We start from the raw sequence: 13,429 nt of genomic DNA, 5'->3' as shown, positions 1-13,429 counted from the left end.
ACAAATCCAAACGTTTAAAACGTTACGAAACAAATCCAAACGTTTCCGATGTTTAACGATTTAACCCAAACGTTTTTAAACATTACGAAATAAATCTAAACGTTTCACCTTTTTACCAATTTAAGCTAAACGTTTACAAACGTTGCAAAACAAATCCAAAGGTTTAAAACGTTACAAAACAAATCCAAACGTTTAAAACGTTACGAAACAAATCCAAACGTTTCACCTTTCTTGCGATCGAAGCCTAACGTTTACAAACGTTATGAAACAAAACTAAACGTTTCACCTTTTTTGCGATTTAAGCGAAACGTTTACAAACGTTACGAACAAATACACACGTTTCACCTTTTTTGCAATCTAAGCGAAACATTTACAAACATTACGAAACAAATCAAAATGTTTCCCCTTTTTATCTATTTAAGCCAAAAGTTTACAAACGTTACGAAACAAAACCAAATGTTTCACCTTTTTAGCAATTTAAGCCAAAAGTTTACAAAAGTTACGAAATAAATCTAAATGTTTCACCTTTTGAGCGATTTAAGCCAAACGTTTACAAACGTTAATAAACATATCCAAACGTTTCCCCTTTTCAGCGATTTAAGTCAAATGTTTATAAACGTTACGAAACAAAACCAAACGTTTCACCTTTTTACCGATTTAAGCCAAACATTTACCAACGTTACAAAACAAATCCAAACATTTCAAAGTTTTAGCGATTTAAGCCAAGCGTTTACAAACGTTACGAAACAAATCCAAACATTTCCCCTTTTTAGCGATTTGAGCGAAATGTTTAAAACATTACGAAATAAATCCAAACGTTTCACCTTTTTAGCGATTTAAGCCAAATGTTGAAAGCATTACGAAACCATCCAAACGTTTAAAACGTTACAAAACAAATCCAAACGTTTCACATTTTTGGCGATTTAAGCCAAACATTTACAAACGTTACGAATTAAATCCAAACGTTTAAAACGTTATGCAACAAATCCAAACGTTTCACCTTTTTTGCGATCTAAGCCAAACGTTTACAAATGTTGCGAAATACAACCAAACGTTTCACCTTTTTTGCGATTTAATACAAACGTTTACAAACGTTACGAAACGAATCCAAATGTTTCCCATTTTTAGCGATTTAAAACAAACCTTTACAAACGCTACGAAACAAAACCAAACGTTTAAAACGTTACGAAACAAATCCAAACGTTTCCGCTGTTTAACGATTTAAGCCAAACGTTTTCAAACATTACGAAATAAATCCAAACGTTTCACCTTTTTACCAATTTAAGTTAAACGTTTACAAACGTTGCAAAATAAATCCAAACGTTTAAAACGTTACAAAACAAATCCAAACGTTTAAAACGTTATGAAACAAATCCAAACGTTTCACCTTTCTTGCGATCGAAGCCTAACGTTTACAAACGTTATGAAACAAAACTAAACGTTTCACCTTTTTTGCGATTTAAGCGAAACGTTTACAAACGTTACGAAACAAATGCACACGTTTCACCTTTTTTGCGATCTAAGCCAAACGTTCATAAACATTACGAAACAAATCAAAATGTTTCCCCTTTTTATCGATTTAAGCCAAAAGTTTACAAACGTTACGAAACAAAACCAAATGTTTTACCTTTTTAGCAATTTAAGCCAAAAGTTTACAAAAGTTACGAAATAAATCTAAACGTGTTTACAAACGTTAATAAACATATCCAAACGTTTCCCCTTTTCAGCGATTTAAGTCAAATGTTTATAAACGTTACGAAACAAAACCAAACGTTTCACCTTTTTACCGATTTAAGCCAAACATTTACCAACGTTACAAAACAAATCCAAACATTTCAAAGTTTTAGCGATTTAAGCCAAACGTTTACAAACGTTACGAAACAAATCCAAACATTTCCCCTTTTTAGCGATTTGAGCGAAATGTTTAAAACATTACGAAACAAATCCAAACGTTTCACCTTTTTAGCGATTTAAGCCAAATGTTGAAAGCATTACGAAACCATCCAAACGTTTAAAACGTTACAAAAAAAATCCAAACGTTTCACATTTTTGGCGATCGAAGCCAAACATTGACAAACATTACGAAACAAAACTAAACGTTTCACCTTTTTTGCGATTTAAGCGAAACGTTTACAAACGTTACGAAACAAATGCACATGTTTCACCTTTTTTAGAGGTTTAAGCCAAACGTTTACAAACATTACGAAACAAATCAAAATGTTTCCCCTTTTTATCGATTTAAACCAAAAGTTTACAAACGTTACGAAACAAATCCAAAAGTTTTACCTTTTTAGCGATTTAAGCCAAACGTTTACAAACGCTACGAAACAAATCCAAACGTTTCACATTTTTAGCGATTTAAGCCAAACGTTTACAAACGTTACAAAACAAATCCAAAAGTTTTAAACGTTACAATAGAAATCCAAACGTTTCCCATTTTTACCAAATTAAGCCAAACGTTTATAAACTTTACAAAACAAATCCAAATGTTTTACCTTTTTAGCGATTTAAGCCAAACGTTTACAAACGTTACGAAAAAATACAAAGGTTTCCTCTTTTTAGCGATTTGAGCCAAACGTTTAAAACGTTACGAGACAAATCGAAACGTTTCACCTTTTTAGCGATTTAAGCCTAATGTTGAAAGCATTACGAAACCAATCCAAACGTTTAAAACGTTACGAAACAAATCCAAATGTTTCGCCTTTATTGCGATCTAAGCCAAACGTTTACAAACGTTATGAAACAAAACCAAACGTTTCACCTTTTTTGCGATTTAAGCCAAACATTTACAAACGTTACGAAACAAATCCAAACGTATCCCATTTTTATCGATTTAAAACAAACCTTTACAAACGCTACAAAACAAATCCAAACGTTTCACCTTTTTAGCGATTTAAGGCAAACGTTTACAAACGTTACGAAATAAAACTAAATATTTCATCCTTTTAGCGATTTAAGCCAAACGTTTAAAATGTTACAAAATCAATCCAAATGTGTAGAACGTTACGAAACAAATCAAAACGTTCCCCCTTTTTAGCTATTGAAGCGAAACATTTACAAACGTTACGAAACAAATCCAAACGTTTCACATTTTTAGCAATTTAAGCCAAAAAATACGAAACAAATCCAAATGTTTCAACATTTTAGGGATTTAAGCCAAACGTTTACAAACGTTACAAAACAAAACCAAACATTTACAAACGTTACGAAACAAAACCAAACGTTTAACCTTTTTAGCAATTTAAGACAAACGTTTGAACCTGTGCAGATGAGGCGTTGGTCGGTCCTAGAAACGGCGGCAGCGGCGCGAGGAGTTAACGACAACATTATGTAATAAAACCAAATGTTTCACCTTTTTAGCGATCTAAGGAAAAACGTTTGCAGACATTACGAAACAAATCCAAAAGTTTCATATTTTTAGCAATTTAAGCAGAATGTTTAAAACGTTATAAAACCAATCCAATCGTTTAAAACGTTACGAAAAAAATCCAAACGTTTCACTTTTTTAGCGATTTAAGCCAAATGTTTAAAACGTTAACGTAACAAATCCAAATGTTTAAAATGTTTGGAAGCAAATCCAAACGTTTCGCCTTTTTAGCGATTGAAGCCAAACGTTTACAAATGTTACGAAACAATTCCAAACATGTCACCTTTTTAGCGATTTAAGCCAAATGTTTAAAATGTTACAAAACAAATCAAAACGTGTCACCTTTTTAGCGATTTAAGCCAAACGTTTAAAACCGTTAAAAAACAAATCAAAACATTCAAAATGTTATGAAACCAATCCAAACGTTTAAAACGTTACGAAATAAATCCAAACATTTCACCTTTTTAGTGATTTAAGCAAATCGTTTACAAATGTTACGAAACAAATCCAAACGTTTTGCCTTTTTGGCGATTTAAGCCGAACGTTTACAAACTTTTCCAAACTAATCCAAACTTTTCCCCTTTTTAGCGATTTTAAGTCAAACGTTTACAAGCGTTACGAAAAAAATCCAAACGTTCCACCTTTTTAGAGATTTAAGGCAAACGTTTAAAACGTTGCGAAACCAATCCAAACGTTTAAAATGTTACGAAACAATTCCAAACCTTTCCCCTTTTTTGCGATTTAAGCCAAACATTTACAAGCGTTATGAAACAAATCCAAATGTTTCACATTTATAGCGATTTGAGCCAAACGTTTACAAACGTTACGTAATAAATCTAAACGTTTCACATTTTTAGCGATTTAAGCCAAACGTTTACAAGTTTTACAAAACAAATCCAAACTTTTCACCTTTTTAGCGATATAAGCCAAACGTTTACAAACGTTACGATACAAAACGAATCGTTTCACCTTTTTAGCGATTTAAGCCAAACGTTTACAAACGTTAAGAAATAAATATAAATGTTTCACCTTTTTAGCAATTGAAGCCAAATGTTATAAACGTTACGAAACAAATCCAAACGTTTAAAATGTTACGAAACAAATCCTAACGTTTCAACTTTTTAGCGATTTAAGCAAAACGTTTACAAACGTTACCAAACCAATCCAAAAGTTTAAAACGTTACGAAACAAATCCAAACGTTTTACCTTTTTTGCAATTTAAGTCAAATGTTTACAAACATTACGAAACTAATCCAAACGTTTAACCTTTTTGGTGATTTAAGCCAAACGTTACGAAACAAATCCAAACGTTTTACCTTTTTAAGGATTTTAGCCAAACGTTTACAAATGTTACGAAACAAAACCAAACGTTTACAAACGTGACGAAATAAAACCAAATTGTTCACCTTTTTAGCAATTTAAGACAACGTTTGCAAACATTATGAAACAATCAAATGTTTCACCTTTTTAGCGATTTAAGAAAACCATTTACAAACGTTACGAAACAAATCCAAACGTTTCACATTTTTCGCTATTTAAGCAAAACGTTTAAAACGTTATAAAACCAATCCAATCGTTTAAAACGTTATGAAGCAAATCCAAACGTTTCATGTTTCGCCTTTTTAGCAATTAAAGCCAAACGTTTAAAAACGTTACAAAAGAAATCCAAACGTTTTACCTTTTTAGCGATTTAAGCCAAATGTTTAAAACGTTACGAAACAAATGCAAACGTTTAAAATGTTTGGAAACAAATCCAAACGTTTCACCTTTTTAGCGACTGAAGCCAAACGTTTACAAAAGTTTTTGAAACAATTCCAAACGTGTCATCTTTTTAGAGATTTAAGCCAAACGTTTAAAACGTTACAAAACAAATCGAAACGTTTCACCATTTTAGTGATTTAAGTCAAACATTTATAAACGTTAAGAAAGAAATCCAAACATTTCACCTTTTTGGCAATTGAAGCCAAACATTTACAAATGTTACGAAACAAAACCAAACGTTTCACCTTATTAGCGATTTAAGCCAAACGTTTGAAACGTTACAAAACCAATCCAAATGTTTAAAACGTTACGTAACAAATCCAAACGTTTCACCTTTTTAGCAATTTAAGCCAAACGTTTAAAACCGTTCAGAAACAAATCAAAACATTCAAAATGTTATGAAACTAATCCAAACGTTTAAAACGTTACGAAATAAATCCAACGTTTCACGTTTTTAGGGATTTAAGCCAGTCGTTTACAAACGTTACAAAACAAATTCAAACGTTTCACGTTTTTAGCGAATTAAGCCAAATGTTTACAAATGTTACGAAACAAATCCAAACATTTTGCCTTTTTAGCGATTTAAGCCAAACGTTTACAAACATTCCCAAACTAATCCAAACTTTTCCCCTTTTTAGCGATTTTAAGCCAAACGTTTACAAACGTTACGAAACAAATCCAAACGTTTCACCTTTTTAGATATTTAAGCCAAACATTTAAAACGTTATGAAACCAATCCAAATGTTTAAAACGTTGCAAAACAAATCCAAACGTTTCAACTTTTTCTGCATTTTAAGGCAAACGTTTACAAGCGTTATTGTAATATCCCATGTTTTTCGGATTGTTTTTATGAACTTTCCGAGGTGTTTTGAGTTGATCTTTGGTGGTTTGGTTCATTGAAACCTTGGTTTGGTGTTCTTAATCTTTTCATTGATGTTTGACATTGTTATAAGTGTTTAAACCTTCTTTTGGCCAAGGAAAATTGAGTTTTAACTTTCTAGATCGTTTGGACGATCGTTCCTTCCATGAACGATCGTTTACAATTGTTTTTGTGCTTACAGTGTTTTGAACGATCCCTAAACGATAGTTCAAACCATTTTGAACGACCGTTTATTTTTAAACGATCGTTTACTCTGAAATTCTATAAATACGACTTTAACAAATTAAATCAGTTTTCACCCAATTCTAAAACCCTAAAACGTCTGTTGCTCTCTGATTTTCATCTCCTATCATTCCTTGGTCCTTTTTAATCAGTTGTAAGTATTTATTCACTCCTTTCCATTTTTTAATCATTGGATTAACACTCAATCATGTTTCCTATTCATTGTTCCTCCTCTTATGTTGTCATAGGCTGATTTGGATTGTTATATTTTCTGGAGTTCCTTCTATTGATTGTTCTTAGTCTATTTCATGAGGTATGTAACTCTAATCTATTGCTATGGCTTGTAGAAATTGTTAGATGATGTTTTGATTCATTATTTTGGGTGGCTTGCCTTATATTTTCTATTTTGCTTTGATTCTAAAATCTGTAAATGTTTATTTGTATTGTAATTGTCTTGTTTATGTCGCTTATACCTTGGGTGGATTGGTATGGTTGATGAAATTGATTAACTAATCAACTTGTTGAAGTTTTTGAGTTATAATAATGTTTTAGGCTTACTAAAAATCTGGAATTTTTGTTTAAGGTTTGTCTTAGATTGCTAGTTTTTGGTTATTCATTAATTGGTTAGATTCCTTGGAATAGAATTGAGATGGTATTGATGGAGGTCGTTCTTCATAATAATTTGCTGTTTTAAGAACTTATTAAGTGGCTAAAAAGATTATTAAAGGGCTGATTTTAATCAATTAAAAGTTACTTTGGATACCTAATTGATGGGTGGTCTAATCAATGTTTTGACTTATGTTATGTTGCTTAGTTTTACCTTGAGTTGTTGGGAAATCAATTGATTTATATTGTGGTAAGTTATCTTAGGAGTTGGTATTGTATACTTTGGGTTATTAGAAATATATTCTATGAATAGTTTGATTTATTTGGGGCACTAGGCTTTGGTCTAGTTATTAATATCAATTTGACTTTGATTGGTAACAGTTTACTCTGTTGAAATAATATCGTTTTGGAGTATTATAAATTGTCAAAGTATTTTATAATCTTTTATTGGGATAATTACTTGGGTAATTATCATTTGAGAATTTTTAGCTTGTTATTGGTTAAATTATAAATTTAATTTAAAAAACGCTTTCTTAACTTACTTTAGTTAAGTATTGGTTGTAACTTTGGTTACTTAAATTTTAAGCTATTGGGTTCCATTTTGAATTTAATTTTTGATTCTATCAAAGTTGTTTTATTAATTATAAACTATGCTTTATAATTTAAATATATTATTTTATCAAAGTTATTTTTGTAATTATAAACGCTGGTTTATATTTTGATAAAATATTTGGGTCGGGTTAGACTTGGATCGCCCGACATGTGAGATTAGCTAGGTAGTTATCGGTAACTCGGCTAACCCACTGTTTTGGAAATTGGATTGTTTTATTATTTAATGTTATTTAAATAATATTTTCCGAATTGGATTTTAAAGCGGGAACTCAATAGGCTTGGTTTGTTTACGTTTGATGTTTATCTGAGTATGACGTTTACTCTGGATTGCCTTACCTTAACTTGTTGTTTGTGCTAGTCCTATGTGGTGTCTAGTACTTTATAGAGTTAGGGTTGTTTTAATAATTATTCAATTGTGTTTAGACTCATCAACTGTTCGTGCTTTCAAGGCGAACCGAGTCTAGGTTGCTTGCCAGGAGTTTTCACGTGGATTAGCAAGCAGTGATTTTCTACTTACTATTTACCGCTTTATTAAGTAAATTATTATTTTAATATATATATATATATATATATATATATATATATATATATATATATATATATATATATTGTATATTGTATATGTACAATTGCGAACTGTTTTTCCATTATGGCTCTTAGTTGGAACATGCTACCTAATGGGCTTCATTAGGACTGCGTGATCACCGGTATTGATCTAGATAAGGTATGTGAAATGTGGTTTTAACTCGGTGTGAGCATAGCTCTCGGAACTAGTAGAGTAACTCGGTGTAGCTCAGCTCTCGGGACTCTGGTTTCAATTAAAGAGTGGTGGGTGGTAACTCGGTGTAGCTCAGCTCTCGAGACCAGGCCTATTGGATTATGGTTATATGTAGTATTGTGGATTAGGGTTCCAACTATTAAACGTAATGCTGTTATAAATGTTTTAAACGGTTTTAAAGGTTTTCCACTTGATAAATGTAAATAGTGGTATAAACTTATCTCACTATATCTGACCCCGTTGTTTTTCCCAATTTTCCAGAGTTATAATTTGAGAGAGTCAGATGCTCTCCGTTTATTTACTTTCCTCGGAGGTTCCATTTATTTTGATAAAGTTAGTCAACTATTTTATTCTTAGACCGTAGTAGTAACTAGAAGTCTTTATTATATTCTAGTTGTTTGTCGGATTGGTCCGACCGGATATATTTGCTCTGGCATGTTATACTGTTATTCTGATTTTTTATATATATGCCATCTTAGAGACTCGTAGTTGTACGAGCATTTATTAATTATGTTAAATATTATGAACTGCTAGAACTAGGCTGAAGTCTCGGTTACCCCGAGCATTGGTTTTATGCAGGTACATTGCTTAAATTATAATTGTTGGTTATCCGCAAAGGCTAGCTACGGGTTTTGGTACAACCATACCCATACCCTAGCGCCGGTCGGGATTCATGAAAATGAATCGTGACAAACTTGGTATCAAGGCCTTGGTTTCAAACCAAGGCCTTATGCATGTTATTTGTTATGTGTTTTTGACATGATAAGTTGATGTCGTGTCTTAGGAACTACTGCGGAATTAGGACTCGTGTCTTGTCTTTTTAAAACGTCATCATTTGATTTTAAACTTTCATCCTACATCCTATAGGTGATGTCTGTCAGTCTTTATTTGGTATTGATGTTATGATTGACAATTAATTTCACTTGGATGTTACTTGCTGTGATTTATTATGTTGAGGTTATTTCACTTGGGTAATTTTACTATTGCTTTCGATTTCTCGGGAAATCTTAGGTTGACAAATTTTTCTAAAACTCATACTTGGGTATGATGTTGTTTGATAAATATTGGCTTTATGCCACTAATGAATTAATAACGATGGATTATTTGGTAGTACATTTTTGCTTTGGCCGTAATTGTTAGGTGCTATATACGCTAGTACATATGAGGATACATTTGGGCGTAAGCCTTGTTTTTGTATTAAAGAGATTTTTGGGTTAAACCTTAAAACGTATTTTGGTGGTCATGCATTGTTTGACCACATGTTGATTTAAAGATTTTCATTGAGAATATTAGTTTATCCAATTTGTGTTTCGACACATAATCATAAGAGAAGTTTGATTTTAAATTCTTAAAAAGTTTGATTTGTGGTTGAATTACCAGTAAAAAGAAATTCTTATATTTTGAAATATTATGTTTGGTCTCGTGTTAAAAAGCGATGATTTCAAAATGATATTTATGAGACGAGCCATTGTTTTAAGAATTTAAGTTAAAGTTATTTTATCATGTTGTAGTATGTCAACATTTTAAATTTTGGGATTTACGGAATGGAAGTTTGAGATTAAAGATTTCTCACTTGAGTTTTAAATTACCGTTTAGCGGTTGGTTTGCTTGAGCTCTCAATTTTAAAAAGATAAAAATTTTATTAAAATGATTTTTCCGGATGGCAAATATTTTGAATACGTTTTATAAACGTTTGTTTTGGGGTTCGACTTGGGTCACCCAAATTTAGGAGTTAAGCTTAGTAGTTGTAATTTTCGGCTAACTCGATGATTTTAATGATTTGAGATACTTGGATATCCATTTTAAAGTAATTGATTAATAAGAAGAGACTCTTACAGAAAGTGATTTTGTTGTAACCGTGGGGCTCAATAAAATTTGGAAGTTTTCGTATTTGACTTTAAGATTTCAAAATGAATTTTGAAGCGTTTACTTAAAAGATTAAATTTTAGAGAATGATTTGTTACGAAAATTCATGCTTGTTGTGGCACGTCTTGTTTTTGTCTTTTAAGTATGATTGGGTAAAATTTTGTTTAATGGCAACACTTATGTGGTTTATGATTTGTAGCAATCATAATTTTTTTTTAGTTTTGATTTGCGTCGTATTTACATGTTGGACTAAGTTGATTGTATTTGTTTATCTCTTCGTGTGGAGTAGCACGTGAGATGATTTATTCACATGGTCAAGGTTGGTTTACCTCGATATATGATTCGTGGATCGAAGTCTTTGGGTTTCGATATCGAGGAACACTACTAGATAGCAGGGATTTTGCGACGGAAAAATCCGTCGCAAAGTACTAGTATTCCGTCGCAAAGAAGGATTTGCGACAGAATTGCGACGGATTTGTTCCGTCGCAGATTGTCTGGTCGCTAAAAAAATAGCAACCAGGGCGTCACAAATCTGGCGACGGACAGTCCATCGCCATATTCCAAAACCCGTCGCCAATTTCGTCTCCCCAAAAAAGAAAAAGGAGACGAATTGGCGACAGATTAATTAATTGGGTGACGGAAAAAGCCCGTCGCCAAAACAAGGCAATTTGCGACGGAAAGAAGTCCGTCGCAAATACTAACAATTTGCGACGGCGTGTTCCGTCGCAAAAGTGCCTTGTTTTGGCGACAAATTTAAGGAACTTTGCGACGAAACTGCCGTCGCAAAATCCGTCGCAATTTGGACAGAAAATTTTTTTTCCATCCGTTTCCCTGTTTTATTAACGACGATTATAACCTGTAAAATCTACTATTTGCAATTCACATTATAACTAAATTTCCGAAAAAAACGCTGTCATATAAAAACATGTTATAGTATACATGTCGTAACAAAATATATAAAGCAAGAAAATACAAAATGTATACAGTGACAAAATACCAAAATGTCATAAATACAAACATGACACTACAAAGTCGGAGTGTCGTCATTGTCCGAAGGATCTGGGGGTGGGGGTGGGCGATACTGCGGAGGAAGAGTCTGCATCATCTTCGCCATCTCAGCCTAAATAATCTCGGCCATCCTCTCATTGGCTCTCGCCTGCTGGGCACGGAGATCCTCCACCTCGGTGGTAATCTGGCGCAGTCCATCCTGAATCCCTGCCTTCACACGCCGCTCGATCTCCTCCTCAGTTCGCTGTGACTGTGTGGACCTGGACCTCGCCCTACTAGACGTCGTCGTATCCACGTACGCACTAGTCGCCGAACCCAACCCGTAGACACGCCGCTTCTTGTTGACGCCCTCGATATCCAGAAATAGCTGGGTCTCGTCGACTTCCGCTGTGCTAGAAGAACCCCCATCTCCGGTCGGCGGCTGTGATGCAACAGCAAGTCTCTGCGCAATTGCATCCTACAGAAAGATTGAAAAACATATCACATAACGGCCGAAGACGTATAACATATGAAATGTAAGTATAATTCCTAACGAAAATTCGACAGTTCCTCTATAATTGGATCAACACCCATTTTTCAGGGACATCCCGCAAACATATAGATTTCATATACAACCCACCGGCTGTTAACACACCTAATCTAGCATTTACAATTTAAATTAAAACACATTTTACACTAATTTAATCTAACACTTGAGTAAAGTAAAACAACTACTAAAATTATATAGGTTCATGACTTACACTCATGTCCTGGGCCCTCTTGTAGACCATGACACCCTTATCAGCTTTAGTGGAGTGCACCCGAGTATACAGCTCCGTTGCGATAGGCTTGCGGCCGAGCTCGTCAGCCTAAAAGAATAATAAACAATTTGTTAGTTCATCAGAAAATCAGAAAATAAAAAAGAGTTATAAATAAAAAAGAGTTCTAGAAACAAACCAACACATCCATATGTCTGATGGCGGAACGGGATCCCCCTGTATGGCGTACTGGTCCGGAACCGGCTCCAGCAGGCTCGCTCATCCGATTAGCGCGAGCTACATCGAACTTCTTCTTCTCGTCCTTTGACGCCCAGAAGGCCTTCTAGGAATCCCATATATCTTGGCTGATCGAGGTATGTTTTTCGTCCTTCTCTCTCATCCTGTGAATAACGTCCTTGTATCGGTTGGCAGCATGCGTCATGAATACACCTTTGATGACGTCGTCGCTGTAATCCGCCGTATCCCACCAGTATTCCTTCTGCAAAACATAAACACCAAGTTTGAGTTAGTAATTTTGCGTTAGTCTAAATTCAAACTTTAAAATTAACAATTTATTACCTTAAATTCCTCCCAATAGAAATCTGTCTGCTCTGCAGTCAGAAACCGCCAGGCTCGCCCATTCTCGAACCAGCACTTTCTAAAGATCTCCCGTATAGACCGGGAGATTGGTCCAGAGTTCAACAGCCTCTCCCTACGAGGTTACAGTAAACTTTTACTTTCTATAGTAAAATGATTAAAAAAAATTAAACTAAAAATTTACATTCTTACCTGCTCGCGTCTGGGAAACACAGTGCCCTCACCTGGGCATCCAGCTCTGCAGGGGGCTCTCCTGGCTGTCGGGGCTGAACAGGGGGTGCCGCCTCCACCTCCTGCTGCTGAACCTGAACAGGGATGTCCTCAACAGGGGCACGCACAGCCGGGTTACCCCGACCACGACCTCTAGCTGGGTTACCCCGACGTCCTCGACCTCTAGTCGGGTCACCTGAACCACCCTGCCCTCTCATACCTGCAGACATTAAACTACATTTCGTTCCACATATAACAATTTAATACATTGTTAAAAAATACATTATAACAAAACATTATAGAAAAATACATTATAAAAAAATAAATTGTTATGTTAACAATAATAAATGAATACAACTAAAACTGCAAAAAATATCCAAAACGTCAGTCAAGTTGTTCTTCATCTTCGTCTGATGAGGATGGCGGATATTCTTCTTCTTCATCTTCAACAGGAGGGATTTGCAACGCATCTTCGTCTGCCACCTCATTCAGGCCAGCTAAATTTGTGGGATTGTCGTCCGTTTCAACTATAAGGGGATTTTCTTCAATGTCCTCTTGAAAGGCCGGGTTAATCGCATCGGGCATGTCAAGTTCTGATCGTGCCTTAATTTTGCAAACTGCCCACCAATTTACTTTGTCCCGTCTTCTACTTGGATATGGAAGGTAATGAACTTGGTCAGCCTGTTCTGCCAAGATGAATGGTTCGTATTTATTGTACCTGCGTTTGTGTTTAACATCTACCAAGTTGTATCGATTGGTAGTGTCTGTGCCTGTATCCGTAGGGT

The 13,429-nt window shown here is 34.3% G+C and overlaps 1 protein-coding gene across 1 annotated transcript; it reads right to left on the bottom strand.

The window, feature by feature from the left end:
• Positions 1–11,212: 11,212 nt before the first annotated feature.
• LOC126656939 (uncharacterized) lies at positions 11,213–12,120 on the bottom strand. The gene is made up of 3 exons (XM_050351563.1): positions 12,037–12,120; positions 11,841–11,948; positions 11,213–11,557 (listed from the first exon to the last, which is right to left on the bottom strand). Exons 1-3 carry the CDS (start codon positions 12,118–12,120, stop codon positions 11,213–11,215), a joined length of 537 nt encoding a protein of 178 aa, XP_050207520.1.
• Between the last annotated feature and the right edge of the window lie 1,309 nt (positions 12,121–13,429).

Source organism: Mercurialis annua, linkage group LG7, assembly GCF_937616625.2.
Source record: "Mercurialis annua linkage group LG7, ddMerAnnu1.2, whole genome shotgun sequence".
Classification (NCBI taxonomy): Eukaryota; Viridiplantae; Streptophyta; class Magnoliopsida; order Malpighiales; family Euphorbiaceae; genus Mercurialis; species Mercurialis annua.
This window is presented reverse-complemented; position numbering and strand designations above follow the sequence as displayed.

What these genes read in the sequence shown, in the direction of transcription:
- LOC126656939 (XM_050351563.1), bottom strand. Translation starts at nt 12,120, where the DNA reads ATGAGCGAGCCTGCTGGAGCCGGTTCCGGACCAGTACGCCATACAGGG. An exon ending in TCAGACATATGGATGTGTTG is followed by an intron (nt 11,949 to 12,036) that starts GTTTGTTTCTAG and finishes TTATTCTTTTAG; the next exon opens with GCTGACGAGCTCGGCCGCAA. An exon ending in AGAGGGCCCAGGACATGAGT is followed by an intron (nt 11,558 to 11,840) that starts GTAAGTCATGAA and finishes ATCTTTCTGTAG; the next exon opens with GATGCAATTGCGCAGAGACT.